At 40.4% G+C, this 25,920-nt stretch overlaps 2 protein-coding genes across 8 annotated transcripts in view; one reads left to right on the top strand and one right to left on the bottom strand.

Annotated features, from left to right (window-relative positions):
* Window positions 1–8,976, top strand: part of LOC124640779 (neurogenic locus protein delta) — a 33,672-nt gene extending 24,696 nt beyond the window's left edge. Inside the window, exons 4-7 of the mRNA XM_047178705.1 lie at window positions 142–399; window positions 4,906–4,966; window positions 5,129–6,478; window positions 6,657–8,976. Of these exons, the coding sequence (XP_047034661.1) occupies window positions 142–399; window positions 4,906–4,966; window positions 5,129–6,478; window positions 6,657–6,750 (1,763 nt within the window). The 3' untranslated portion in view covers window positions 6,751–8,976. The remainder of the gene's footprint in view (window positions 1–141; window positions 400–4,905; window positions 4,967–5,128; window positions 6,479–6,656) is intronic.
* A 3,776-nt stretch (window positions 8,977–12,752) lies between these two features.
* LOC124640547 (serine-arginine protein 55-like) lies at window positions 12,753–24,958 on the bottom strand. Of its 7 annotated transcripts, none has more exons than XM_047178338.1 (10): window positions 24,783–24,956; window positions 24,094–24,222; window positions 23,536–23,606; window positions 22,632–22,727; window positions 20,970–21,054; window positions 19,075–19,148; window positions 16,966–17,145; window positions 15,890–15,961; window positions 14,694–14,918; window positions 12,753–13,839 (listed from the first exon to the last, which is right to left on the bottom strand). In XM_047178338.1, exons 2-10 carry the CDS (start codon window positions 24,217–24,219, stop codon window positions 13,614–13,616), a joined length of 1,155 nt encoding a protein of 384 aa, XP_047034294.1. In that variant the 5' UTR covers window positions 24,220–24,222; window positions 24,783–24,956; the 3' UTR covers window positions 12,753–13,613. The 7 variants fall into 7 exon arrangements, 6 of the variants coding, with proteins under 6 accessions (XP_047034294.1, XP_047034293.1, XP_047034292.1 ...); XM_047178337.1 differs by having other exon boundaries at window positions 14,694–14,942; XM_047178336.1 differs by having other exon boundaries at window positions 15,890–15,988.
* Window positions 24,959–25,920: the final 962 nt, after the last annotated feature.

Below are 25,920 nucleotides of genomic sequence, written 5' to 3' on the forward strand. Positions count from 1 at the left end.
CATCGCGTTAGGTGCATGTAAACTAATCATTAGCGATAAACGTCAAACGGTCGAAGATTTTCATGGCTGTTAACAGCCAACAACTTTATTACAGGAAAGAAATGTCTCTGAAACTAATTTGTTAATAATTGGTGTTTGTAGATACCCTAATCGCGCGCATGACGAAGCAGAGCGTGGCTGATGTCGGAGGCCCTTGGATCGAAGAAGAACAGCGGTGGGGTGGCCCCGGCGCCGCTCACCTGCGGCTGTCCTACCGGGTGACCTGTGCCGCTCACTACTACGGAGCTGGGTGCGAGGTGCTGTGCAGGCCCAGAGACGACGCCTTCGGACACTATACTTGCTCGCCCGCGGGAGAGATCGTGTGCAAGGCTGGCTGGACGGGCGACTATTGCTCTAAACGTAAGTACCTACCTTTTTTCTTACAGCAATGACCATTGCAGTCGCTAACCACATTGTCTGCAAAAGAATGCTATAGTCACATATTGTGTTCATTGACAAAGAAATTGAAGTGTATCTTTTGTGCGAAACGTTACCTGGCAGATCGCGCTGGTTCCTTGTATAAACATTCCTAGTTACATAAAAAATTACCGAACAATAATGTGTAATTTCTAAATATACAGCTATAAAAATAGTCGAAAACTAAATAGATTAGTAGGTAGGCGTAATACGGTTCCAACCTGGATTTCGTGCGAAATCAGGCTGATTCACCTCGCTACAAATAAGAGGCCTTGATTATTACGAATTAAAGATAAAAATTCCGTACACCGTCATACATGGTGTCCTAAATTTCCGATATCCCAGTTTATTATATAGAGCGTCCCACAATTCACTCTTCCTCATTAAAGCGACGACAATTTTTAGCCTGACATCCTCTCATAAACATTATAATTGTGACCGCCATAGAAACATTATAATGATGTAACATGAATTCATGACACACCCCGTTTTGTAATAAACATTGTACAAGACGATCGCCAACTTGGTATAAAAATGCGCACAGCATCTGTTGGGAATATAATTACATATTGTACATGGTTTACTTGTAACATCGTTTATTTCAATAATGTTGCGAACGGCGCACACTAATCTCTTCAGTTGTAACAAACAATAATGGAGGGTATCACTTTAAAATGTCATCCTTCATTCGACGATGTGACTTGAAAAAGCGAATAACTATCTCCACTTAAAGTCGTTAAATTAGTAATGTTTGTTTAGTGCTAAACGCTTTAAATAAATATAGACTTAAAACTATAAAATTCTTAATATGGCGGCATAATGTTTGCCTTTTCTAACGTCAGTTTTGACAGATGTTAGGACGGCGGACGTCTATATATTTTTTATTATTTCTAATACCGCCATGCGAATAGTAATGGCACTAATTATCTCATAGCTTGGGAGTCGTAAATCGTATTTTTAATTAGTCCCATATCATTTAGTGAATTCACATTATTTCTAAGGTTATTTGTACTTCCCGTGCCATCGGCCGGCCTCCAAGCAAACGACTCATGATTTTAATTACTATTACTATTTTTTGTATTACGGTTCGTCGCTATAAACTCATATAAACTATAGTTTCATAGTAATTACAGCTGAATATTATCATAATTTAATGTTAAATTTCTACATACACTATTCATTACATTTTTATGTGTATAATTGTTGAGATATTTTCCTGAAGCTTGATTGTTTTTAATTAATTTTCTTGCTAATGGTACATTAAATTTCGTTGGCGCGGCACTAATTACACTTTTGATTTGATTTTTTGTCTGGTTCTGACATTATTACAATAGAATCGTTAAATCAAATATAACTACCCATTCACGTAGACGTCAAGGACCTCTCAAAAGCTTAGGATTCATAATTTTTTTGTAAATCTAATTCACAATGATAAAAACCAACATCATAACACCTAATTTATACTCGATCTCAACTTCTAAAGTTACAAAGATTCAAGATTAAGATTAGGTTTATCTACCAGAATAAACATCAAAATAATGGCTACGTTGGCAATGAATGTCAAATCAACCGGCCGGCTAACCATGCTATAATTTTCTAATTGATTAAAATTACAGCGTTATTCAGTAGATATTGGAAATATCGGAATACAGTTGTAAGGCATCGGCGCGACAATATTAATTTTGTGTCCGTCATAGTTTATTGGTAGCGTGTGACCGCCGCGCGGCGCACTGTTTGCGTTCCACTGCGCATCATGCGTTTGTAAACAAAAGCAGCGGACGCTCCGCTCACTCGCCATCAGAATGTCCGCTCGCTTTTACCTATCGATCTTGTGCATTTCTAATAAAACAGTAAGATCACGTCATTACGACGTCCTGGCGTATGTTAAGCACATCGCGTCTCGTATTGTTGCACAAAGCTGCGCGTCTTGCAGAGATGCATTGTGGCCGGGCGGCGGGCGGATGTCGCGTCGCAATCTCGGCAGCCCCACCTGCCGCCGAGTTCCCACACTCCGGCGCCGCAAAAAACGCGCCAGACAGAGACGGCACGCCCCGCTCGCTGTAGCGCGCCGTCCCGCTCGCGCGCCAGGGCTGTGCCCGCCCGACGCAGCCTCCACGCGACTCCATAACCACGAAATCACAATTTTCTGGAAAAAGTAAACAAACGACAACCCGACACGATCGATATTCGAAGCATCCCAAAAACGGACAAACAAAAAATGTACTTATAAAATACACATTTTTGAAATGGAACGTGTGAAAGGTGCAATATTGCGAACGTAAACGGTCGTACATTACACGAATGTTCCGCAATAAAAGTGTCGGCAACCCTATCAGCGGAGTTTGTATCGGCGATTACGAAAATGTAAAAGCGAGAGAAGCGGCCATAATGTAATGAAAACAACGCAGTAGGTTCGCGCACGCACACAGCCGCTCGCGGGCCGCTACACAGATGCCACGAACCGGGTCAAAAACACCTTTAAACGAGAACTGAACACCAATCGAAATAAACTCTACTTGACCGTGTCACGAAAGCTGGCTCACATCTGCCGAACGGTATCTGGCCTTCTGGGAAAGCTTAACAATCCCGAAAACTTATTTGCATGTCCCGCCGGCATTATCCGCGTCCAGCTCTCCTGCTTAATGATAGGGTAAACATCGCGAGAGGAACCCTTTATGGCCGCTTAATTTCGCCTAATTGTTAACAAGAGTAAAGTTCTCACGAATATTACCTTCTGTGTTGTATCGCGAATCCCACGCGCACCTAATTTCCGTTTGGGAATAGGAGCAGATGTAAGGATCAGTTAAATATTTGCTGAACTCGTGTGGGAAGTGTCAGGGACGTCGTTTTTGTCATCCTACCTGTCCTCGGCGAAGGCCGGGGCTCCGCAGACCTTGGTCGCAGTGCGGAGCACGCTAGCCTTTCATTACGAATCGATACAGTTCATGTCCATTGATAATAATTAATAGGTCTGCAGGAGCGCGCCATAACATCCTCCCCGCGGCTTCTTCGTGCCCACTTACGGCCTAAATTGGTTTTGGAGTGTAATTTTTACTACCGTTTTACCTCAGTTCGAGGGTCAAGATAAGTTCGAGTGGTCTGGAGTGGTAGCACGGCACACATCCCGGCACTCGAGCGCTTTGATCTGCCCTGGCCGACCGGCCGCGGCGCCTCACTTACTTTTTCTCCGTCTCTTACGAGCCTCATAAAGTTTTATTAATAATTCATTGTAATGGCCTCCCGCAGGTCATGAGAAGCAATTGTTTTAAATAACAATTTATTTTATTCGCGAAAGTGTGAAACTTACGTGAAAGCGGATTACATTTTCAATTTTCTAACCAGTAAAAAAACATAGCAGTCGGGATAATAATAGAAGTTACCGCGTGAGTGAGTTAACCAATTCGCCGGAGTGCGGCTTAAGCCGATTTGCGCGCGCTCGGAGCAAGTTTGGGGGCTTTATGCTCGCTGGGCTGTGTTTAAACCTATAATAGAGTCTAGGGAGTGCGGCGGGAACGCTAATCTCTTTTATGCAGCTCCCGAGTTTCTTTAAGCTCACAAAATAACTCTCCGACTCCGCGGTATAGTCGGAGCTTCGCTGAAATTGCTTCCTCGTTCAATTTAGAACCGGAATAAGCCAGTTTACATTTGCATTTGGATAGGGAATGAAAGTTATGATCAAGATGGCGTCTAGTATTTTTCTAGCGAGTTAGGGGAATAGTAACGGTCGAGCGACGGTTAGGCTCCCCGCGCTATCTGCCCCCCTTTGTATTCGCTCCGATAACTTGCCCATGCGCACCCGAGCGATACGACTCGCACACCACTTCTTATTTCTAAACCATTTTTCTTAACATCAGCGATACATTGCCGCTTTGCTTTTTTTGAAATTGTGTTAGTAACGTGTTTGCGCCGCAATGAACTTGTACTCCCTCAAGTTATCGAAACACATAATGCTCAACATGAAATGAGAACAGGTTAAAGTTCGACATGTACAGTTTTAAATACAAAGGTAACGATGCGCACATACCAGACACTGAACTTACTGCTACAATTAGCTCTAAATATAAATCCCTGAAGACATAGCTTGTAGCCGAGACCAAAGAGCTCTTGCAAATGAAATTAAAGTGAAAATTTTAATTTAATGTTATAGAGAGAGGATTTCGTTGTAGTTACGAGGTGGTGCGACTGAAGATTAATAGTGTGTGTGCGCGACCTCGCCCCCGGCCGGGACGCTAACGAACCTCTCTCTTTGTTGCACTCGCCGTGTCCTTTACGGCGAAACTGCACACAGATTCCAACGTTAATGCGAGATACTGCGCGGGAATCGAATATCATCCCGATGATTAAACGCTCCTGCTTCCTCTACAATTAAAGAAATCCATTAGTGTAGTCCTCGCTCCATTGTGAGCGCTTTGTCTTTGTGACGCTAACGAATGTTTTGTTTTGTTGCAGCGCGATGCTTGCCCGGCTGCGACGCGGAGCACGGCCACTGCCTCAAGCCCGACGAATGCATGTGAGTATCCACTTCACACCTTTGTGCTAAACGCTTACGTTACCTCCCTCGGGTCTAAATCATTCATCCTCCTCATTGTTCGCTACGAGAAGAAAGACATGCTTTTTGTCGCTTGTTATCACGTCCTATTGTGAACTAACGAATGTTGTCGTTTAATTCCAGTTGTCATTCGGGCTGGGTGGGCGAGCTGTGCGACCAATGCGAGCGGCACCCGGGCTGCGTGCACGGCACGTGCTCGCGACCCTGGGACTGCATCTGCGAGGAGGGCTGGGGCGGCCTGTTCTGCAACCAGGACCTCAACTACTGCACCAACCACCGGCCGTGCCGCAACGGCGGGACCTGCCATAACACCGGCCAAGGCAGCTACACCTGCATGTGTCCGCCCGAGTACACGGGGCCCGACTGCGAGAAGTCGCTGCACTCATGCGCTGTGCGGCCCTGCCTCAACGGCGGCGCCTGCGTGCCCGACGAGGGCGGCGAGCTCGCCTGCGCCTGTCCGCAGGGGTACGAAGGTGCGCGCTGCGAGACCCGCCGCCTCACCTGCTCCGACCAACCCTGCCGGAACGGCGGCATCTGCGAACCTCGCGGTGCTGGCTACGTGTGCGTGTGTCCTGTCGGCTACGCCGGCACGGACTGCGCCCTCGAGGCCGACCCGTGCGCCGCCGGCCCCTGCCGCAACGGCGCCACCTGCACGCGCGCTGGCGACGGCTTCAAGTGCACCTGCCGGCCTGGCTTCCGAGGCAACCGCTGCGAGATAGACATCGACGACTGCGCGGGCATCATGTGCGAGCATGGCGGCACCTGCGTTGACCTCGTCAACGGACAACGCTGCCAGTGTGCGCCCGGCTTCGTCGGCCCGAGATGCGAAACCAGAGTAGACCTGTGCCTCGCTAAACCTTGTGCGAACGGCGGCGAATGCTTGATTCTGGACAACGATTATGAGTGCCGGTGCCGGTCCGGTTTCGCCGGCAAAGACTGCAGCATAGACATCGACGAGTGTTCATCATCTCCGTGCCGGAACGGCGGCACGTGCAGAGACCGGGTGGACGGGTACCAGTGCGCGTGCCCGGCGGGCTGGGGCGGCAAGGCGTGCACGGTGTCGCTGGCGGAGCTGGCGGCGCGGCAGGCGGGCGGGCACCTGCGGCGCGTGGGCGACGAAGCGGCGCTGTCGGGCCCGCAGGTGGCGTGGATCGCGAGCGTGACGGCCGTGGTGCCGCTGGTGGCGCTGGCGGCCGTGCTGGGCATCGTGTGCGTGCGGCGGCGGCGGGCGCGGGCGGCGCGGGCGGCCGACGCCGAGGCGCGTGCGCAGAACGCGGCCAACGCGGGCGGCCACGTCATCCGCAACACGTGGGGCAAGTGCGACGCGCCCGCGCCCGAGTGCCAGAACGCGCACAACGCCGCCGCCGAGGAGTGCAAGCGCAAGACGCTCAACACCGAGAGCGCTCGCCTGCTGGCCGCGCTCGACCCGCGCCTCTCGCGGCTCTCCGCGGACTCCGCCTACTGCGCCAATAGGTCAGTATTTATGACTATTTCACTTGAGTTCCAAAACCAAAAATACTAACATTATCCCCAAAAGAGCCCATCTCAATCAGCTCTTCTTTTGGTTACCTCTCAGTGCTAATTCTCATACATACACCTTCATCAAATGTCGTGCGACAATAATCTAATGTGACATTTTGTATTGTTACAGCGATACATCGCTAGTGAAGCGGGCGCTAGAAGGCGGAGGGGTGTACGTGTTAGACGACCATTGCTTGCCGCCGACGTACGCGACACAAGTGTAGTGATACTAATGCGTCGATGGACAACACTAACTTATTTATTCACAACGGACGCTCGTGCGAAACAGGCTGTGCGCCGCGTGTAAATATAGCGTAAAGTGTAAAGTGACCCTGTATAAACGGCTAGTTATAAGCGTTCCGAAGTATTTATTTAAGAGAGCGATTCGTACGCCCCTGTAAATAGTATTGGCGGGACGGATCGTGTTTTTTCCGCCCCTGATCGGCGAGCGTCGTGGCGACCGCGAGGACCGCGCCGCCGAGGGGCCGGTGGACAAGTCCACGTCGCGATCTCTGTCACTTGGGGCCGGTGCATTCTGGCACAATGTAAACACATCTAAATCGTTGCTAAATTTCAATTACATTGTTGTATAAAACTTTTTTATAACTTTTTGATAGTCTCGTCCAAGTAGAATTCTTAAATACTTGTTTACATTGTTTACAAAATGATCTCGCCCCAAGTTAGGTAACGTGTGCTGCGTCCCGTAGTTCGGTCCGCTGCGCGACGCCGCAGCACGGCGCGGCACTGCGCTCGGCTCCGGGGAGCGACGTGCCGCGCCGTGACAACACAACTAACACTATCCCTCTAGACTCGCACCAGTATAGAAACCAAACCGTGCGTAAAATAAGATTAGACTAATTTATGAAAAAATAATAATCAACGCGAATGATGCGTTCATCAGTTTTACATTGATTTATATTTTGTGATTGACTAATTGTTGTCATTTGTTCCTATGATTATGATAGTGAATTACTCCACACGAAAAATCTTGATCAGGTTTTCTTGAAAATCGACACAGATTTTTTCTCTTTTCTCCTAACTTCCGTACTCGGGATGTAGATCAGTTAGCACGATAATTTAACGTTCCTGAGACTGTGACCGCCATTTCTACAACGTGTATGCGCGTACGCATGCAGGTGGTAAAAGTCGCGGTCGCGCCACACAAATATTCACGCACGTAATTAGTCCATAGGTTAAAATTAACTTCAGTACTTATAGAAACAAATTGTCGAAACCTAAGTCATTGTGTATAAAAGCATAAGTTTTAGTGTAAGTATATTCTCCATTACTTATAAGAGTACTGAGACAATATAAAGGTGTCATTAGGCAACATAGGACACGATAACTCTGCTTGTTTTAACTTATTTATTTTAATAGGTACGGTTCTCGAGATATGTTGTGTTTATAGATTCGGCTCGACCCGCCACACCCGTCGCCGCGTGGGGTGGAGCGTCGACCACGAATCGTCTTTATGAAATAATTTATGTTAAATTACATTTTTATAAAGTCCGTGTAGATATATGCGGTAAGTGATAGGTAATATCACATCTTATGTTGCCTTTTGTACTCGAACGTAGATTAAAAAGGTTAAATCGACAAAATTGTAAAAATATGAATAGACTGATGATCAATAATAATTCTCTTGTATTTAATTTTTTAAGATGACAAATAAGTTTAAATTATGAGGAAATAAAGAACATCCAAATGTACTAAAAATAGAATCATAATTTTTGTACTTAATTGATCACAGTGAACCTTTCATTTTTCTTTTTGAGAATTACGTAATTATATGTCAAAATTATGATTTCCATTCCGAACAATAAAATGACAGTATTTTTAATTTATTTATTACAACCGTATCATTATAATTATTGTGAATTTCTTGTAATTTTTATGAACAAAATCATTGTTTAATTATTTTTTGAGCTTAAGTTTACAATTGACTGATGTAAATTGACTTATTGATATTTTGGACACATTTTATTAAATCATGAATGTATTTGTGCCTGTATGTGTGAGTATACTGAAAGATAAAAATGTCAAATCATTCCATTTCTTAGCTAAGTAGCCTTTATCTATAAATCTAATGTTTAATTTCGCTATTTTCTTATTATTGTTTATTTTGCATGTGAAACCAGTGATTGTCTTAATTGTTCTATATTTCGTCCTTGTGGACAAAGTACAATTATCTGTTATCTATCTTAGTATTATATTATTACCTTTTGGTATATTCACATAGATTTATGTTTCAAAAGAAAAATGAAAGTAATCTTCATTAGAAGGAAGCTGTAACCGATAATTCCATAAATAGATCCTAACAGAATAAAAGTCATATTGTGTTGCTAATGCGTGATGCATTACGAGTGTTTGTGACGACGTGTAATTATTGCAGTGGATGCAAACGAGAATAAAATGTTAATAATAAACAATTGTTTACAAAAAATTAAAAAGGTCATTTTATTTTACTCATCTGTGGCACAAAATCCTAACCCGAAAATGCTCAATTGGGCGGTGGAAACAGTAGGTTTATATTGAATTAGAGTTCAAAATTAACCGAACTGAGAGAAAATATTAAAAAGAATTGTCTAACTACTACTTCAAATTACTAGATTCAAACACGCTTATAATAGCACAAAAAAAAATCATTACAATACTTTTCTAGTAAAAATACAACATTATGAGAGTCCCATCATATCAGGTATCAAGAGCATCATGATAATGTATTGTCATCAGAACTTCATACAGCTGCCAATTTTTATAAACCTACGAGCCTCTTAAGATAGTTTCCTTACCTATAGAAAACTGAATCCATTACATACTTACTTAGGTACAGGTTGACCTAATAAAAGCGTTTTAATAAATGACCAGCGCCGTGCACACTGCTCAGCATATGTCATGTAGAATTCCGCTGGATCTCTGGAATAACGTACAGTCGTCACGTTGTACAGTCGTCGTATGTTTTATAAAAAAATGATATTTATCGACATAAATATCATTTTTTTATAAAACATCTCGCAAATAAGCATTTTTTGAGAACAAAGATAAGCATAAAAAAGGTTATAGTGAGTTAACCATAAGAGATAGGCATATGCTGCCACGGACATTTTTTTAGATCTTTTAAATGGAAACAATTCTGTCATACCTACATTATTTTCAAGCGAAACTTTAATGGTTTACGCAGCGCACGCAGCAGAAGCTCTCAATAGCACAAAAATCCCCTGATTTTGAAACATTGTTATTTATCACTGCTCTGCTCCGATTAGTCTTAGCCTGATGATATATCGACTGCAAGCAAGCAATACCTCATATCTGACATTTTTGTTTCAAAAAACCAAAAAACTTGTATCTACCATAAACTACCTTTAGATTCAAAATAAAAACAAAAAACTTTATTAATCAATACTATGCTTAGAAAAAGAAAACTTGGATTTTCAGTATCTCATTATACCTTCCTCGGAATAAGGATTTTATTAAGTTTTATTGTTCCCCTTTAAAATCCCCCCGGAGTCAGATAGGAGGTATTGCTTGCTTGCAGTCGATATAGCCTTCCTCGTAAATGGGTTATCTAACACCGAAAGAGTTTTGCAAATCGGAAAAGTAGGTAGTTCCTGAGATTAGCGCGTTCAAATTCTTCAGCGTTAAAATAGGACCGTGTTGTGCAGTAATGATCCAGCCAGCATAAACTAAAAGAAAAGTTATGATGATTTAAAAAATTAAGTTTATTTCTTTTGTGACTGTGATCCTAATACACCATCCTAAACTTACAGGTTTATAAAGAATATTGATTATAGATTTCTATGAATTAATGTTTATTAAAAATACCTTCCTATTAATAGATAACTTAAAAAATAATCATTGGATCATTTCTGTTATATTAAAATTTTATATGAATCACAATATTTAACAGTTTTGCTATAATGATCCAACATCAAATATACATTGAAATTCCATATTTTGCCACCAACCATTCTAACATTTTTCAGGTATATCACTACTCAAAAATAAAATGCAGATATTTTAATTTTCAACATTTATGTTTCAAAAAATAAAAAGAGCTCAAGGTTCAAAATCAAAGTGGGACTGTACCAAACCCATCTACATCATCAATAATTTGGTTACTTCCTTTTAAATTTTCATAAAATTGGCGACAGTCAGCATTAACAGTCAGTATTAACTCAAATATTGACTTCAAATCATCAAGTTTAGGTTGGGCTATTGCCTTGCTATCGGGCCATAAAGGGGCCAATTCATTCCTTTGGATGTTAACTCTAATAATTATTTTTCCTGCCCGCTTTTTAATATCCAGTTCTTCGAATTCCGATTCTTCTTTGATGTCACTTCGCATGAAAATAGAAAAAGGAAACTCTTTCTTCAAAAGAATTTCTTTAGTACGTAGCCAGTTCACTTTCATCTTACTTGTATACATTTTTCTGTTTGTAATATTTTCTTCTTGATGGTTTTGCAGCTCAAAAAGTTTTCATTTTTCATTCTTATGACCTTCAAAGGATTTCGTGTTTACATTTCCTCATTATATTCATGTAATCATCTACTGTGTATATCCTTTCAGCTAAGACTCTATTTTTGAAAAATCCGTATAATTAGGCAGGAACGTGTCCTTTTTTTTTTTTTGTTGTCGCTGGGCTAAAAATGCTATTACGCATCCCCTTCCCGTCGGGGGACGGGAGAGGGGTATGTGGGACTCCCAGACGTTCCCGGTATACCCACTAAAAAGGCCCAGCGGCACTCCGACCTCGCCTGAGTGGAGGGGGTCTGGGAATCTATGGCATCCAGTCCCCCACCGGCGATTGCCCGCCTCACGGCAGGCCCCTCATTCCTCCCCCTAGTGGGGAAGGGTCCTTATAATGGCCGGAGCGCAGGGGTTGATCCTTGTGATGCAGGCGGTGGCGCCCCCGCGCCTGTCGCCCGCTGATCACCCCCCAGGGCGGATGGGGACGGTCGTCGTATTCGCCGTCTTCTGCCCCTTCTTCGTCTACGGAGCGGCACCGCGAGAGGATCGTTCTCCCGCATACGCTCCGCAGCTTCCTTCTGGGACATGACGTCCTCACAGAAGGAGGCCACCGCTTCCCATGTCTCCTCACCTCCCAGCATGGCAGCAATCACGCTGGGCAGCGAGAGGTCGTTCCCGACCACTGCCATCAGGGCGCGGCGGGGTTCAGCCCACGAAATGAAATGTATTTATTTGCCAGAATATAGGTACAATATGATGGTCGATACAATAAAAAAATATGGTCTCACTATATTCGACTTATAATTTAGTCATGCAAATATCTTAAGTTCTAAAATCTTATAGCTAAAAAAGTACCTACAATCATTTTGCATTAAAACTATTTCTCTTCTAGGTACTCTTTGACTGTATAAAAACATTTATCAATAAGCCAATTTCTGAGGGACCTCTTAAATTTACTCATTGGTAGGTCTTTAATGCGAGATGGTAGCTTATTGTATATTCGAATGCACATTGGGTAACAATTAAAAAACTAAAAAATAAAATAAAAAAACGATGGGCACACCTGGAGTGTGTGCCCATCGTATCTGCCGTATCCACCGTGGCTTCGCAGTGGTGACACTGTGGGGTCTCCTCCCTCCTAACCCGGTGCAGGTACGATCCGAAGCAGCCATGCCCGGACAGCACCTGCACCAGACGCATCGAAAGGCACCCATGCAGGAAAGTGTGTCCTGGCTCTAAAAATCTTAAAGTTTCAAACGCTTTTGGATCATTATTGCGAAATGGAATTTCTTGGTGCATTTTGCAGAAATGTATCAAATGCTTTTGAATCATTTTAGGAAATTACATTTCATTTAAGCTGTAAGATCAAGACGCATGGAACATTTATGAAAAAATATTATATCCTATTATTTGCTATAATGTTTCAAGAGTTTTGAACCATATTTGCTTTATTTTTTAAGTTTCCGTCATAGGTGTGTTGGTATAACCAGTCATAAAATAATATTTATATGTAGTTGACAGAATAGAATGTGTCTTTGTGACATGAAAATAGAGATCATTTTCGATTGTTTGGAATCAAAACCTTGGTTTTGCATAGTTTGTGGATTGGATCATTTCTGCACACATGGTCCTTGTATAGATTACTTTGAAATTTAACATTTCTGTAGGTAGACAGTGAATCGTACACTTGTGTGATTCTTATAAGAACAACAACATAAATGTTGCTGGGTGCGTAGTAGGGGAAAATTAAACAATGAATTACGTTACAGCCTTATTTATTATTTGGTTATTAGTAACAAATATACTATTTACAAAATACATAATTAGCCTACCAAGTAGAATTGTCTTAAAGATGTATGAATTAAATCTTATTTGTTACATCTTTTACCTAAAAATTGGTAAATTACAATCTATTATCGTCAATTGAAGTTACTTTTCACTCAAAGTATGGGCAAATATTGAGAACAATAACTTTTCATATAAAATGCAAGTGACTGAATTTTACTAATTAATTTTAATAGAAATAAAAATAATACATCGTTCAAAATTCAATCACAATAAATTAAAATCAAACAGCAGTCACGTTTTCGGTAAAACTTCCTACTTATACATAATAAGTATCTATTTGCCCACAAGCCCGGCTTCCTGTATATATGCTGTAACATCGCGAATCCCATGTACAGGAAGCCCAAAGCTATCCTAAATAACCCTAAAAACAAAGATATCTATTCACTCGTGTGAAACAAAAATATCAACACGGTGCATAATAAAATCTTATATTACATTATCGTGACTTCAACAAAGCGTAAGCAGCGTTTTCCAAAAAAGTTATACATTGTACTTTTATTTTGCTGGCGACATGTTGTTGATGTCAATTAAATTCGTATACAATTAATTGGTATCTTAGATAGCCAAAATAACTGATGTATGTCAGAATCTACGGAAAAGCGTTTGGAAAAATAACAGGTAAAATAACAGTAGGTAGGTAACAAAACTAACAGTGCAGTGCTTTGCATACTGGTAATAGTCAAAAGAAACATTATGTTCACTATCATTGAGGTCACGAGCTCGTAAAAATTGTAGACAAATAAACCTATGTAGCTTAAAACTAGTGTAAGACTAATCGCCACTGCGGGGCGAGCGATCTGTACTAGCACGGTCTTGCGCGTCGCCGTTCTGTCGCGGCGAGCCGGAGCGGGACCGGGACGCGGAGCGGTCGCGAGACGCCGACCGGTCGCGGGACCCCGACCGGGACCGAGAGCGAGAACGGGAACGAGACTTAGTCGGACGACGTTCTTCCTCACGCTTCGGAGACGCTTCCTTGCTGCGTGAGCGAGATCTTTCCCTGTTAATTCATAATAAAACATTTGTTAGAATTGTGCAGAAAATAAAAAGATTTTTGTCTTTAATTTCCACTTTCAATATGTTTTGTTTAATTTTATGTCAGGGGGTTTTAGTGATTGAAGTTAGCAGTGCAATTAATGGCAGAATAATTTTGATTTAATTATAAAGCTCTTAGTGATATTATTTACAGTGTGTATATTATAAGTACAGAATAATAAATATGAGATACATATTACAAAGATGCAGATGATGATGAATTTACTGGCAGATTTGTTAGTATTAATTAGCAGGAATAATTCAATTCAGTAAAGTAAATTAATATGAATTGTTTCAAACCTGAGCCGATCTGGTAAGTGAAATGTAAAATGATTAAGAGCAAACAGCTAAACAACATCAAATGCTCACCTTGGAACGGCTTCTCTTCGTAATGCGGGAAAACATGGAGCGAGTTAATAATGTTTGATAATGTGCAATCAATATTAATAACATTGGATGAATTTTGTTAATATGTGGATGCCAATGGGTTTAGTTGTGGACTGAATCTGACAATAATGCTTTTATGTGCGAGATTATATTTCGGTCAGATAAAATGTAAATTGTGGGAGTGTCTGCTATGACATAAGAGTTCAATGTTGTGCATTGCACACGTGTTTAATTAACAAGCACAGCAAATCGAAGTGCCCTATGCAAATTTCAAAACAACAGAATTTTGGAAACTACATATAAAAAAATTGCATCTTAGAACATTATGGATATTTGGTTATTTTCATAGAGCATGTCGACAAAAGAAAAATAACCTCACAGAATTCGCACAACCGTCAGACTGAACGATTGAAAGCACACATATGGACTTACTTGGAGGCGGCTTTCGGCGATCGGGACTTAGACCTCGAGGCAGACTTGTCGCCGTTCCTTTCGGCGGACTTGCGCGGCGAGGCTGAGCGACGGTCGGATCTACGGGACGCCGAGCGACGGTCGGATCTACGGGACGCCGAGCGACGGTCAGATCTACGGGACGCCGAGCGACGGTCGGATGCCCGGGACGCCGATGGAGACCGCGACTTCGAACGACTGCGATCCCTAATCGACGCCGACATCGAACGCCAGAAATGGTAGTAATAGCTGGGTTTAGTTACGTCCACTACTCAAGTCTGTGTCGACAGTTGTAGCTGCCCAATTTTGACCCAACCATAAGTAGTCCAATAAGTAATCTGATCTGATATGTTGGTTTCTCTGCATTAGGCAGATACAACTCTTTCGAACTGACTTGTAAACACAAACAAATGTGACACAACATACATGTCTGAATCTTGCATCACATTTTGATTAAAAAATATGGCTAAGTTGTCTACAATAAGTAGAGTACTATTGGCTAAGTACTTACAGTTTTAAATTTTGCTCAGCGCAAGTAATAACACACCTAGCCAAATGAATACTAGGTTAATTTGTATACATATTCATGCATATATTAATTTGATATTTATTGCATTTATTGCTGGAGCATTTTGCATTTTAGAAAGAAATTTTTGCATGCAAGCATAATATTTGAGATTTGAAGGGGAATGCAGTCAGTTAGAAAATTAGCAGACTACTTAGAGAATCAGTATTTGTGCATATTTTATATCCCACCAGTCTCAAACTGTGCATAAGTTTACTATATGAAATAGCTCTAATATATTAGCTAAATAGTCTGCTTCAAACTTGACATTATGAGAGAACTATTGCAATGATCTATTGAGATGATTTTAATTGGGTCTATTCAACTAGTGGCTTAAGGCCTTATTAATTACATAATGTTACATTATTTATGAGGCTCCTGCTATGTAAAATATTTGATGATATTACAAATTCATGACTAAATTTCATATAGAATGATTATGCATACAAATACCAAGATCAATATTGCATAAAACTACTTATGAAATTGCTGAAATCTAATATAGAAATGAGCTGTAATCATATACTGCGTATCTAAAAGCTTAAGATGGTTATGAGCTATCAAATTATTTACATAGCAGGGTCACAAGATGGTTGTTAAGGTGTATACTCACTTGGAGCGCGATCTGGAGCGAGACTTGGCGACGGGGCTCTTGCTCTTCGGTCTGGACTTGGAGCGAGAGCGACTGCGCGACGAGCGACGGGAGCGAGACCTGGAACGTATGTACATCACTTTTCTAAAACTGCAGTGGTTTTAGCCTAAGTAGTGAGTTCTGATAGAGGGTTCCTCAGTAATAGTTTTATCAGCAAGAGCTTTCAGCCCCGAAAGATGGTAAATAATATAGTATCATCATGAAAGTGGTCAAGTTGAAAATCACGCAACTTAGTTATGCATCCGTTATAAAATAAAATATATGAACCCATTACAGAGTGGCATTATTGTAGCCTGAAATCAGGGACGCTTTAATCAATTTTCATGCTCAGTCACGTCGTGCTCAAGACTAAGAAATCTTAAGGAATTAATTTCTGTTCACTATGAAAAAGGTACATTTGATTTTTTTGTAAAATGTGTGCAAAAAGTATAATAAATAAATAAAAAAACCGGCCAAGTGCGAGTCGGACTCGTGCACGAAGGGTTCCGTAAATTACAGTTAAATCAACCTATCTCAAAAACTATAAGAGATACTTTGATCAAACCAAAAATCGTTGAAAGAGTTAATTAGCATGCATCACCTCTATTTTTTTTAGAATTTTATACCCCGTAGTTATAAAAATAGAGGGGGGGGGACATACTTTTTACGACTTTGAGAGCTGATATCTCAAAAACCGTTCACTTTAAGAAAAATGTTTTTTAGAAAACTTTATATCATTTTAAAAGACCTTTCCATTGATACCCCACACGGGTATGTACATCGAAAAAAAAAATTTCATCCCTCAGTTACATGTATGGGGGGCCCCACCCCCAATTCTTTTTTTTACTATTTAGTGTCATATTTTTGTAGCGGTTCATACAACACATATTCCCATCAAATTTCATCACTGTAGTACTTATAGTTTCCGAGTAAATCGGCTGTGACAGACGGACAGACGGACAGACGGACAGACGGACATGACGAAACTATAAGGGTTCCGTTTTTGCCATTTTGGCTACGGAACCCTAAAAAGGCTTACTATTGGTAGTATTACATACCTGGAGCGGCTGCGCCTGCGGTCCCTGGATCGCGACCGGCTGCGGCTTGAGGACGAGCGCGAGCGGCGACGGGATCCGCGCCTGGCCTCAATCAGACGGATGCGGCGGCCGTTTAGCTCAGTACCATCAAGTTTTTCAATAGCAGCGCGCATGTCCGAGTGTGTAGCAAATTCCACCACACTAAAGGTAGAAAAAAGGAGTTTTAGAACATGATTTTGGAATTAAGAGGTAGTTTTTTGGATGGGAGGTGTCCTCAGTAAGAATTTTATCATCAAGAGCTATCAGCCCCGAAAGATGGTAAATGGTATAGTATCATCATGAAAATATTTAGTTTATGTTATGTTATCAAGTATACCAGCTGAAATAAATTACAAGTTTTATATGGCTTGTTACTGGAATGAAACTTAACCACTCTAACGTCCGTGGATAGTACAGTATCCAAGAAAAAAGTAGCGTCATACGCCCATGGATACTATAGTATCCAAAGCGACGAGTTGTGTTTAACTCCATCTATTTTAAAATACGGTATTATTTGTTGAGTTTTGACAGATTACCTATATAGCTGATGAAATAGTTCGACGAAAAAATAAGAGATGGTAGTGTAACAAGCTTTTGACAAAAAAAAAAAAATTTAGTTCAGTTGACGCGTTTGACGTTCGTTTCGTTAAGTGTTTTTATAAGTGTCAACTATTATGTCGTTTTGTTTTATTTATTTTACAAGTGTTATACATCAAAATAAACTAGAAGATTTGGGCTTTATGATGATGTTTAAATATCACAGTTTTAGCTGATAAATCTAGTCTAATTTTAACTTCAAACGATTGTTGTTTCGAAGAAAGTCCGGTCAAGGTCATAGGCCAATCTTAGTTTTGTTTATACATATTTTACAAACTTTGCATTAAAATATTATATTTAATATCGTAATAAGCAAAATAATACATTTTTCAAACAGAAATATACTAAATTCATTGAAAATTTCGTAATAGCCTTCTCGAGCGCGGGAGACATCGCGGTAAAATTACGAAGAGTAGTGTTTTGTTTCGATTTAATTAAAATACTTAGGGCACCTACGCATTATGCGGTTAGCCGGACTGCGGTCAGCCGTGCGGCTGACCGCAATAAAAAATTTGTACGAGAATGTAGTTTTCATTCGCACTACGACGCGGCTGCCGCCCGACCGCTCCGGTCGTTCTGAGCGCTGCGGCCCGACCGGCGGCCAGCCGGACGGTCGCCATACACACTACGCGGATATGCTAGTTTGCGGTTGCCCGCCATTGACGGTAAACGTGTTCACCAACATTCGCGCATTTAACTAATACTTTATTAATATGGATTTCGTTACCGAAAAAATTATAATCGAGATACAAAATAGGCCAGCAATCTGGAATACTAAATCCGCAGAATATTCCGATAAAAACCAACCGCAAACCACTACGGTTTCTAAACGCACTTTCCGGTTGGAGTTGCGGCTATCCGCCACCCGGCTAACCGCAAGCGCAACCGTTTCCTACGGTTAGCCGGACGGCTGACCGCAGTCCGGCTAACCGCATAATGCGTAGGTGCCCTTAGAGTTAACCGAATATAATCAAATATACATCAGAAGAAAGGGTAATAAGCCTAGTTTGTTCTGAAAAGATTTTATTGATAAAATATGCAACAGTTGTCCCTTATATTTTAAAATGGTAGAAATAAATGTGTTTTTTTCTCCTTAAAATCATGTTTAACCCGGATTTTAGTATCAAAGATTATAACTAACGATTTTAAAATATCATTAACTTTGATCTGTATTCTTTAACCATTTTTTTCGTATTTTTTTCTTTATTTTAGCCATTACGGTTCAGTAGCTGTATAGGTTTTTTGTTACGACGAAGTTGCGAGTCGCGCGTGGTTCGGGTGCCGCGCACGGCTGGACGTTAGAGAGAGAAACGGTCGCGCGGCCCGGACGTTAGAGTGGTTATAAACCTTTCAGTTATATATAGCTATACCAAAAATACTGACATGAAAGTGAAATCTTTAGGACTCTTTTCTAACGACATTCTAGAGATATCGTAGTCAATAGAATCATATGAAGGTCATACCAAATTCCTTATTACCGAGGCGTCAACTTACCCTTCATTTCTATGTTGCTTGTGAGCGTCAGCGTAGGTAACTTCACCAGCTTGACGCATGTAATCCTTCAAGTCCTGCAAACCAATGGTTCGCGTTAATAAAGTGAATGTTTAACAAACTTTAAAAACTCTTGCAAAAGTCATCATCAGAATAATGTGTTATCATCAAGGTCTTCAGCCCCGAAAGATGGTAAAAAAACGATCTCATCATGAACTTTGCAAAAGTTTATGGAATTTCAGCGAATATTGGGATTACATATTGAGACAAGTATCCTAACGAAATAAAAAGATGGAACGATAGATACGCTTTTCACAGCGTTTTCGTATACGTTTCTCATCGGTTGGCATTGTTTACGTGACTTGTTCACAGTATTCTCGCCTGGTTTTCCTTACGCAGCTACAAATCCAAGTTTCTCTGGTATGGATCGTCCGCCCAGTTTCTTTGATTTCTGTAAGAAACTGCTCATATAAGTCTCCAAGAATCGTTGTCATTGCCTTCAGCTATGTGACACTGTTGACTCGCCATCCTTGCTCTCATTTGTGTTGTTATGTCCCCGTCTGGTGAATTGCCACATCCATCCGAATAGTGAATCCAGCCATCATTGAGTTGCGTTGATTTCTGCCTTCTGCTCACGGCCTTGTCAATATCCTTTTGATACAGCCAAACGCCTCATCTGTTACTGGTCATCTGGACTTCAAGTGGGGTCGTTTGTCTTGTCTTCAGCGATAATCAAGTATCAGGTATCATCTACTCCTCTCGTACAGTCCATTTTACAACATGCATCTTCAACTCCCAAACAAGTTGAATATTCTGCGTAAACAATGTTACCGTGCGAATTTTCGTATACGAAAAGCTGATCAAGCCGTAATAGAAAATAAACTTGACGTACGAACGAAATGATTCGAATGGAAGTTCACGATAGTGAGGCTAATCATATTTTATGCTATTGTTATGTAAAGTATGTACTTCACTATTGCGAACAAGATGTTAAAACTTAAAGTTAACAATGATATAATGAATTTAAAATGGGAGATTGCACATAACGAGAAAACGGCTCCTGTTGTCTGTGCCCCCCTATCGACTTTACCTTGGCGGGGGCCACCGGGTGACCGGGGGGTGTCGGCTGGAGGGGCGGCCGGGGAGGGCGTCATCACGTCACCGGAGCTCCGGGACCGATCCTAACATCGCCTCAGACCACATCGCACACAGCGCTACATCGAGGACTCTGGCCACGATACGCCACCTTCTGTTGTTTTTAAAAATTATCTATAAAGCTCGTAAGTAAGTTTGGTACAACACTTGTATAAAAAAATACTGTTTTTAGAATATGAATGTTATGCACAGTGCTAAGTTTGACAGTTTAAGTATGTTGTGTTATGCTAAGTTAAAGTTATGATTGTTACTATTCGACAAATTATTTTGTATTGTTTCATGTTTATTAGTAAAGCAAATAGGGTGGTGTGGAGCTCTCGAGGCCTTGAAGGTGGTCCAAAGATAGGTTTGCACGACAGGTCTTCCGTTCCTCGACAGGTTTGGGTTTGATTCATCGCGCCGTCATTCCAGGCAGTGCTCTATGTGATTGTTATTATTACTTGTCTCCTTAAAGTGTCCTCTCATGGCTTCAATATTCATGTCTCCAGTGTACGTCATCGGCGTCCTTCTCCAGTTCTGTCCACCATGGTGTGTAAGCGCCTTCGTCCGAATAGTGTAAGTCCGTTCCGGCCAGAATGTCCAGTGTTGGTGGTTCGTGATTGTCACGCTCGCGACTATAGGTACCGTCCGTGCAGGTGACGTAGGCCGGCCAGCCCTCAACAAAGAGTGAAGATGTCCAGGACCCTGGGTGATAGGTGATGGAATGATGATGGGCCCAATGGTGTCCCGGCTCGATTTCTTACCTGCCAGCTAATGCGGCTAGACAGATTTTCGACGACTAGTCGATACTCGGTGCGCGTCGGCGGTCCGTATCTATAACTGTAGTCACTGTGGAACAAATATTTTGTATTATAATATCATTCATTACTGTTTTTAATGACTCAAACTGTTGTCCAAGTGATGTGTATGTTTGTTACACTTTTTTAATGGATTTGGATGAAACTTGGCAGTAACATAGCTTACATCAGAATAAGTTATGTTATGTAAATCGGAGTTACAGTTGCAGCATATTAAAGTGTATATGTATTTACAAAAAAATATTCTTCAGGGCTTGTATTTCATGACTTTGAAATATAGTTAATAATTATTAACCTTTTCATTTATCGTAGGTATACTACAGTTGTTTATCGTTGACTTGTTTTTCTAGATATTGCTTATCTACAAGTTACGCAAGTTATTTTAAAAGACCATAATGAATTGCAAAACGATATTGATAAATCAATATCTATGCTGTACTTACAGAAAATGGCTGTAACGCAAAAGAAAAACCAATGTCATAACTATGCTCTAAAAACAATGTGATTGAAACTGTGTGAATAAAAGCTAAATGGGAGATGTAATTCCTTGATTACCTTCTATGTAAAATACATCTTTTAAACTCAATTTTATTTCACACTAAAGTTTTAAGCCAACTTAGATTGTAATTTGCAGCCACTAAGAGCTATTTCTCAGTGGTCTTTGTGCTTTTCTGTGCACAGGTAGCACGTGATATTATTTCTACAGTGGGGCTCAAAAATCTTCTCCTTTTCTACATCGAGGGTACTTTCTACAGCATCTAGTTCTATGTTCTACTGAGGCGGAACTAATGTTGTGTGTTGTACTGACGAGTGTATTGTGCCTAGCTGAATGAAGACTGGAGAAAAAGCATAGCAAAAACACGTCCACAACAAAAATAGTGTACGAAATACGTAATATGAAACACGGGGCTGTTATGCAAAAACAAAACAAGGATAATCATAAAATGATTGAAAATTTTGTAACTATCGCAATATAAATAAAGCTGTAGAAAGATCAGAAAAGATGGGGTTCGAAAGATGTTTAGTATGTGGGAATGGGTCCTCAAGCAGACTAATGTTTAGCATGCAGAAATAATATAATAGCAGGAAAGAGTAAAACCTCAGAAATTGGACTCTGTAGAAATGATCTATTATAGGTTGTGATAAGAAAATTGACAAGATAGACTTTTTGGGTACATCAGTTCGAATTTTCTGCGCAAGCACAAAACAATCCCTTGTTATATTTGAATGCAGTCCGGAATAGGACGAAAGTATGCCAGAAAGGGGGAATGTTTCATGGGCGCAGCAAGGATTAGATTTCAGGAGCATCAGGTGTTCTTCAGCCACCAACCCGTTTCCCGGCTTGACAATAACGGGCATTACCTCTCAGTGGGTTCCTATGTCCGTATAGGAGCTATAGGTTGTCGGAGGTGTATTTGTTTGGAAAGCCTGGCTACGCCCATGTATGTTGTTGCATATCATGCCCGTGTTCGCAATACAGACGGTTCACGTCTCGGCGGCGGGCGTCGCGGCGGCGGCGGCGGCAGATCCCGGCAGCGCCAGCGGTCCGAGCCCCGCGGCATGCCGCGAGCCCTCTCCACCGACACCCTACAACATAGCGACACTCACTCGTATCGCGACCGGCCGCGGTCGCGCTCGTAGTAGCGGTCGCGGCGGTAACGGTCGGCGCTGCGGTCGATGCCCCTGGCCGGCTCCACCACCACCCTGCGGCACACCCACGGTCTACTGTTAGCACTGCCCTCCCCGTCCTCGCACTCCCACCGACCACACCATCTCCCACTGACAGCCTACCAATCGGCAGCTAATGCACACAGATACAACTTGCAGGGACTCGAACCCAAGTTGAAACAAATTCAAATATCAAATCTCCAACAGATTTAAATAATACACATTTAGAAAGTCAATTGGTGATCAATTTAGATTGAATTAGTTACAGTTTGACCTGAAAACATAGAAATTAACCAATTTCACATCTAAATTTGTTTGGCAACATTCCCAGTCTCACCTAATGAAATAGGCACATTGTAATTACAGTCTTAGATGTGTAAATTTAGGTTCAATTAGAATGCTTAACATACCAATTGGTAAGCAGATATTTTCATGGAGTTTTAATGCAGTCCAGTACATCAACATTCATTATTCAACACATAACATGTCAGTGAATAAAATAAACAAGAAATTATGGTTTGATGTTTCCAATTGAAATAAACAAAAGTAATAAAAGATTATGATTTTCCTGAATAAACTTCACTCCATACAATTCTCTTACGTTCATTCATGTTCATATGTATCAGTCCTCCATGCACACAGTGATATGTGGAGCCGGCTGATAAAGAAAATTAATTATTAAATTGAAAATAAAGTGAAATTAAAATGATTTGATATTAATCAATATAAGACTGCTTTACTTTTATCTTACTAGATTACACATTAGGGAAATTGGCAGTATAATAAAAAAATATACTACAATGTACTGAAATAATATCAACTTTACAGCAAGGAAAATTCTTACCTCTCCCCAAGTAGCTCTTTCCCATTTAACTCATAAACTGCATCATCTGCATCTCTATAATCTTCAAATTCCTGTTTAGATAAAAGTTGTGTTTAGTTTATATGATAACCAATGCCCATTGTAGTAAGAGATGAGGCTTTTAAACAACTGCTGTAATGTAATGTTTGTGTACGAAATTGTTTCAAAACAAATGAACTGTAGCAGTTGTAAGATAAATATAGAGGTAGCCTTTTTTATGTCTAGCTTATCTACCAATGATCACCTCAAAGGAATAAATAGAAAGTAAACATAATTGAAGACTGTAGAATAGAATGTAATAGGTACTGCAAGCAAGTTTGTCACAGTACTATCCTATATCTGAATTAGGAGCATTCGATTCAGTGACAATCAAATAGAATTACAAAATACTTGATATAAAAAAAATAAACCAACAAAAAAGTTAAATTGATAAGGTATAATATGACCTTCAAGATAATTCTAGAAAAACAAAACGCGGGAGATAAGAATATCAAGACCGCTATTAATTGTCAAAATAAATAGCCTTGTTTATGAACTCACCACAAATCCATAGCCATTCTTGATGAGTATGTCCCTTATTCTGCCGAAGCCTTTGAAGAATTTCTCCAAATCTCTGTCTCGGACGCCGAAAGGCAGACCGCCGACGTAAACACGTGAGCCCACCATGTTCTGATAACAGTATAAATAAACTATTTTACAACAATATAACAAGTTTTTCAATGAAGAAAGACGACCTCTTTACGAGAAATGCAGCCACTGAGGCTAGAACTAAATGTGGAACGTGTAAATTTGGCAAATGCGTCGATGCGTGGCGGCCCGCCACTGGCGGCGTTTTTAGCCCCCGCGTGGGGTACAACTTCAACACTAATAGAAATATAGTCGCTTATTCCAATTTACTATACACAACAATATACTGTTTATTTCGAAATCGATGCTTCAAACGTTATCGATCAAACGTGGTAATTTATCTACATGAAATTCACACACCGACGCAGTATCAAAACAGTGACCGAGCAATTAAATATGTATGGGAATAAAAGACTAACGAAATGAAAAACCAATAGCGTTAACTTAGATCTTACACAAAAATAAACCGAAATATTCTTACAATACGTTTAAGAAATTATGCACAACTCCACGAGTTCAAGAACTTCACCCGCGTCTTGCGACGAAACAATATGGCGGCTGTACCCGGGCAAATTTTAACTCAGGTAGAAAATAATATTTACCTTATTTAACAGGACATAAAATACATCAACTTCTAGAATTTAGTTTCTTGCTGCTTTTTTAACAATATTTAGCGTTCATTAGTGTATTATTTAGTTTAAATTTCAATACAGCTACACTCCAGACACGTGCACCAGTTTCGCAGAGGCCGGAAGTGAAACTAAACTCTAGAGATGTGACTACAATCAAGAATCAACTACGATGTTTTATAATGTGTATGATTGTAGTCGATTAAGTTTTAGTTACAATCGAAATCACTAGGTTTTTCTGGGTGGTATTTTAAACTGTCATAATCGATCAAATTCATTATTATATGTGATAATAATCAACGAATACTTAAAAAAGATATAATCTCTGACTATTCTATTCATACATGTGTTTTTGTAATATCAATATTTAACTAAAATCTACTATTTACTATTTTGTTTATCACTTGCTAGGTTGCCAAAAGAAAAAATTTATTGGTCAAAACAAGGACTATGAATACTATGATAGAATTTATTTTCATAGCACGCTTTTATTATGTCAACCTGTCTACCGATATCTTCATGTTTGTGTTTGTGATAATAATTTACGTATAACATGTAAAAACTGTTATCTTTTATGTTCAATTTACAACAAGTAGTTTTAATCTCTAAAATGTTTTCCAATTATTGTTATTTTTTTATTTTTTTCCTATTTGATTTTGTTTTACTTGCTACAATTGGTTTTTATGTTATGTACACTTATAATATTGAGTTACACTATGTTCGTGGGGGGGGCCTGGTAATCTGCGTGACAGGGTTTCCTAGTGCGGATACCAGTCTCCCACAAAGGACTGGTCTGAAAAATGTTGTGAACTTAATTTTAAGAACCTTTGTGGAAGAGAAATAAAGAAAGATTTTAAATAAAAATTTAAAAAAATAATAATTGATTACCGTTTATATCGATATAAGCTACAATCGAGTGTTTACATTTCAGTGTAAATCACTAGCCGGATATCGCTGTGTTGCCAGAAGCAAAAAATAATTGATCAAAACAAGGAACCTTGATCATACAAAGAAGGTTGGAATTCATTATTGGGAAAATATTCTTGTAAAATAAATATTAATTTTGTATGAGTCACTGTAAAAGTTTATTTAAAATTCATGTGATTGAAAT

This window comes from Helicoverpa zea, chromosome 21 (assembly GCF_022581195.2).
Source record: "Helicoverpa zea isolate HzStark_Cry1AcR chromosome 21, ilHelZeax1.1, whole genome shotgun sequence".
In the NCBI taxonomy this organism is placed as follows: Eukaryota; Metazoa; Arthropoda; class Insecta; order Lepidoptera; family Noctuidae; genus Helicoverpa; species Helicoverpa zea.

What these genes read in the sequence shown, in the direction of transcription:
- LOC124640547 (XM_047178334.1), bottom strand. Translation starts at nt 24,219, where the DNA reads ATGGTGGGCTCACGTGTTTACGTCGGCGGTCTGCCTTTCGGCGTCCGA. An exon ending in AAAGAGCTACTTGGGGAGAG is followed by an intron (nt 22,728 to 23,535) that starts GTAAGAATTTTC and finishes GGTGTGCCGCAG; the next exon opens with GGTGGTGGTGGAGCCGGCCA. An exon ending in CGCGGCCGGTCGCGATACGA is followed by an intron (nt 21,055 to 22,631) that starts GTGAGTGTCGCT and finishes TTTGTTCCACAG; the next exon opens with TGACTACAGTTATAGATACG.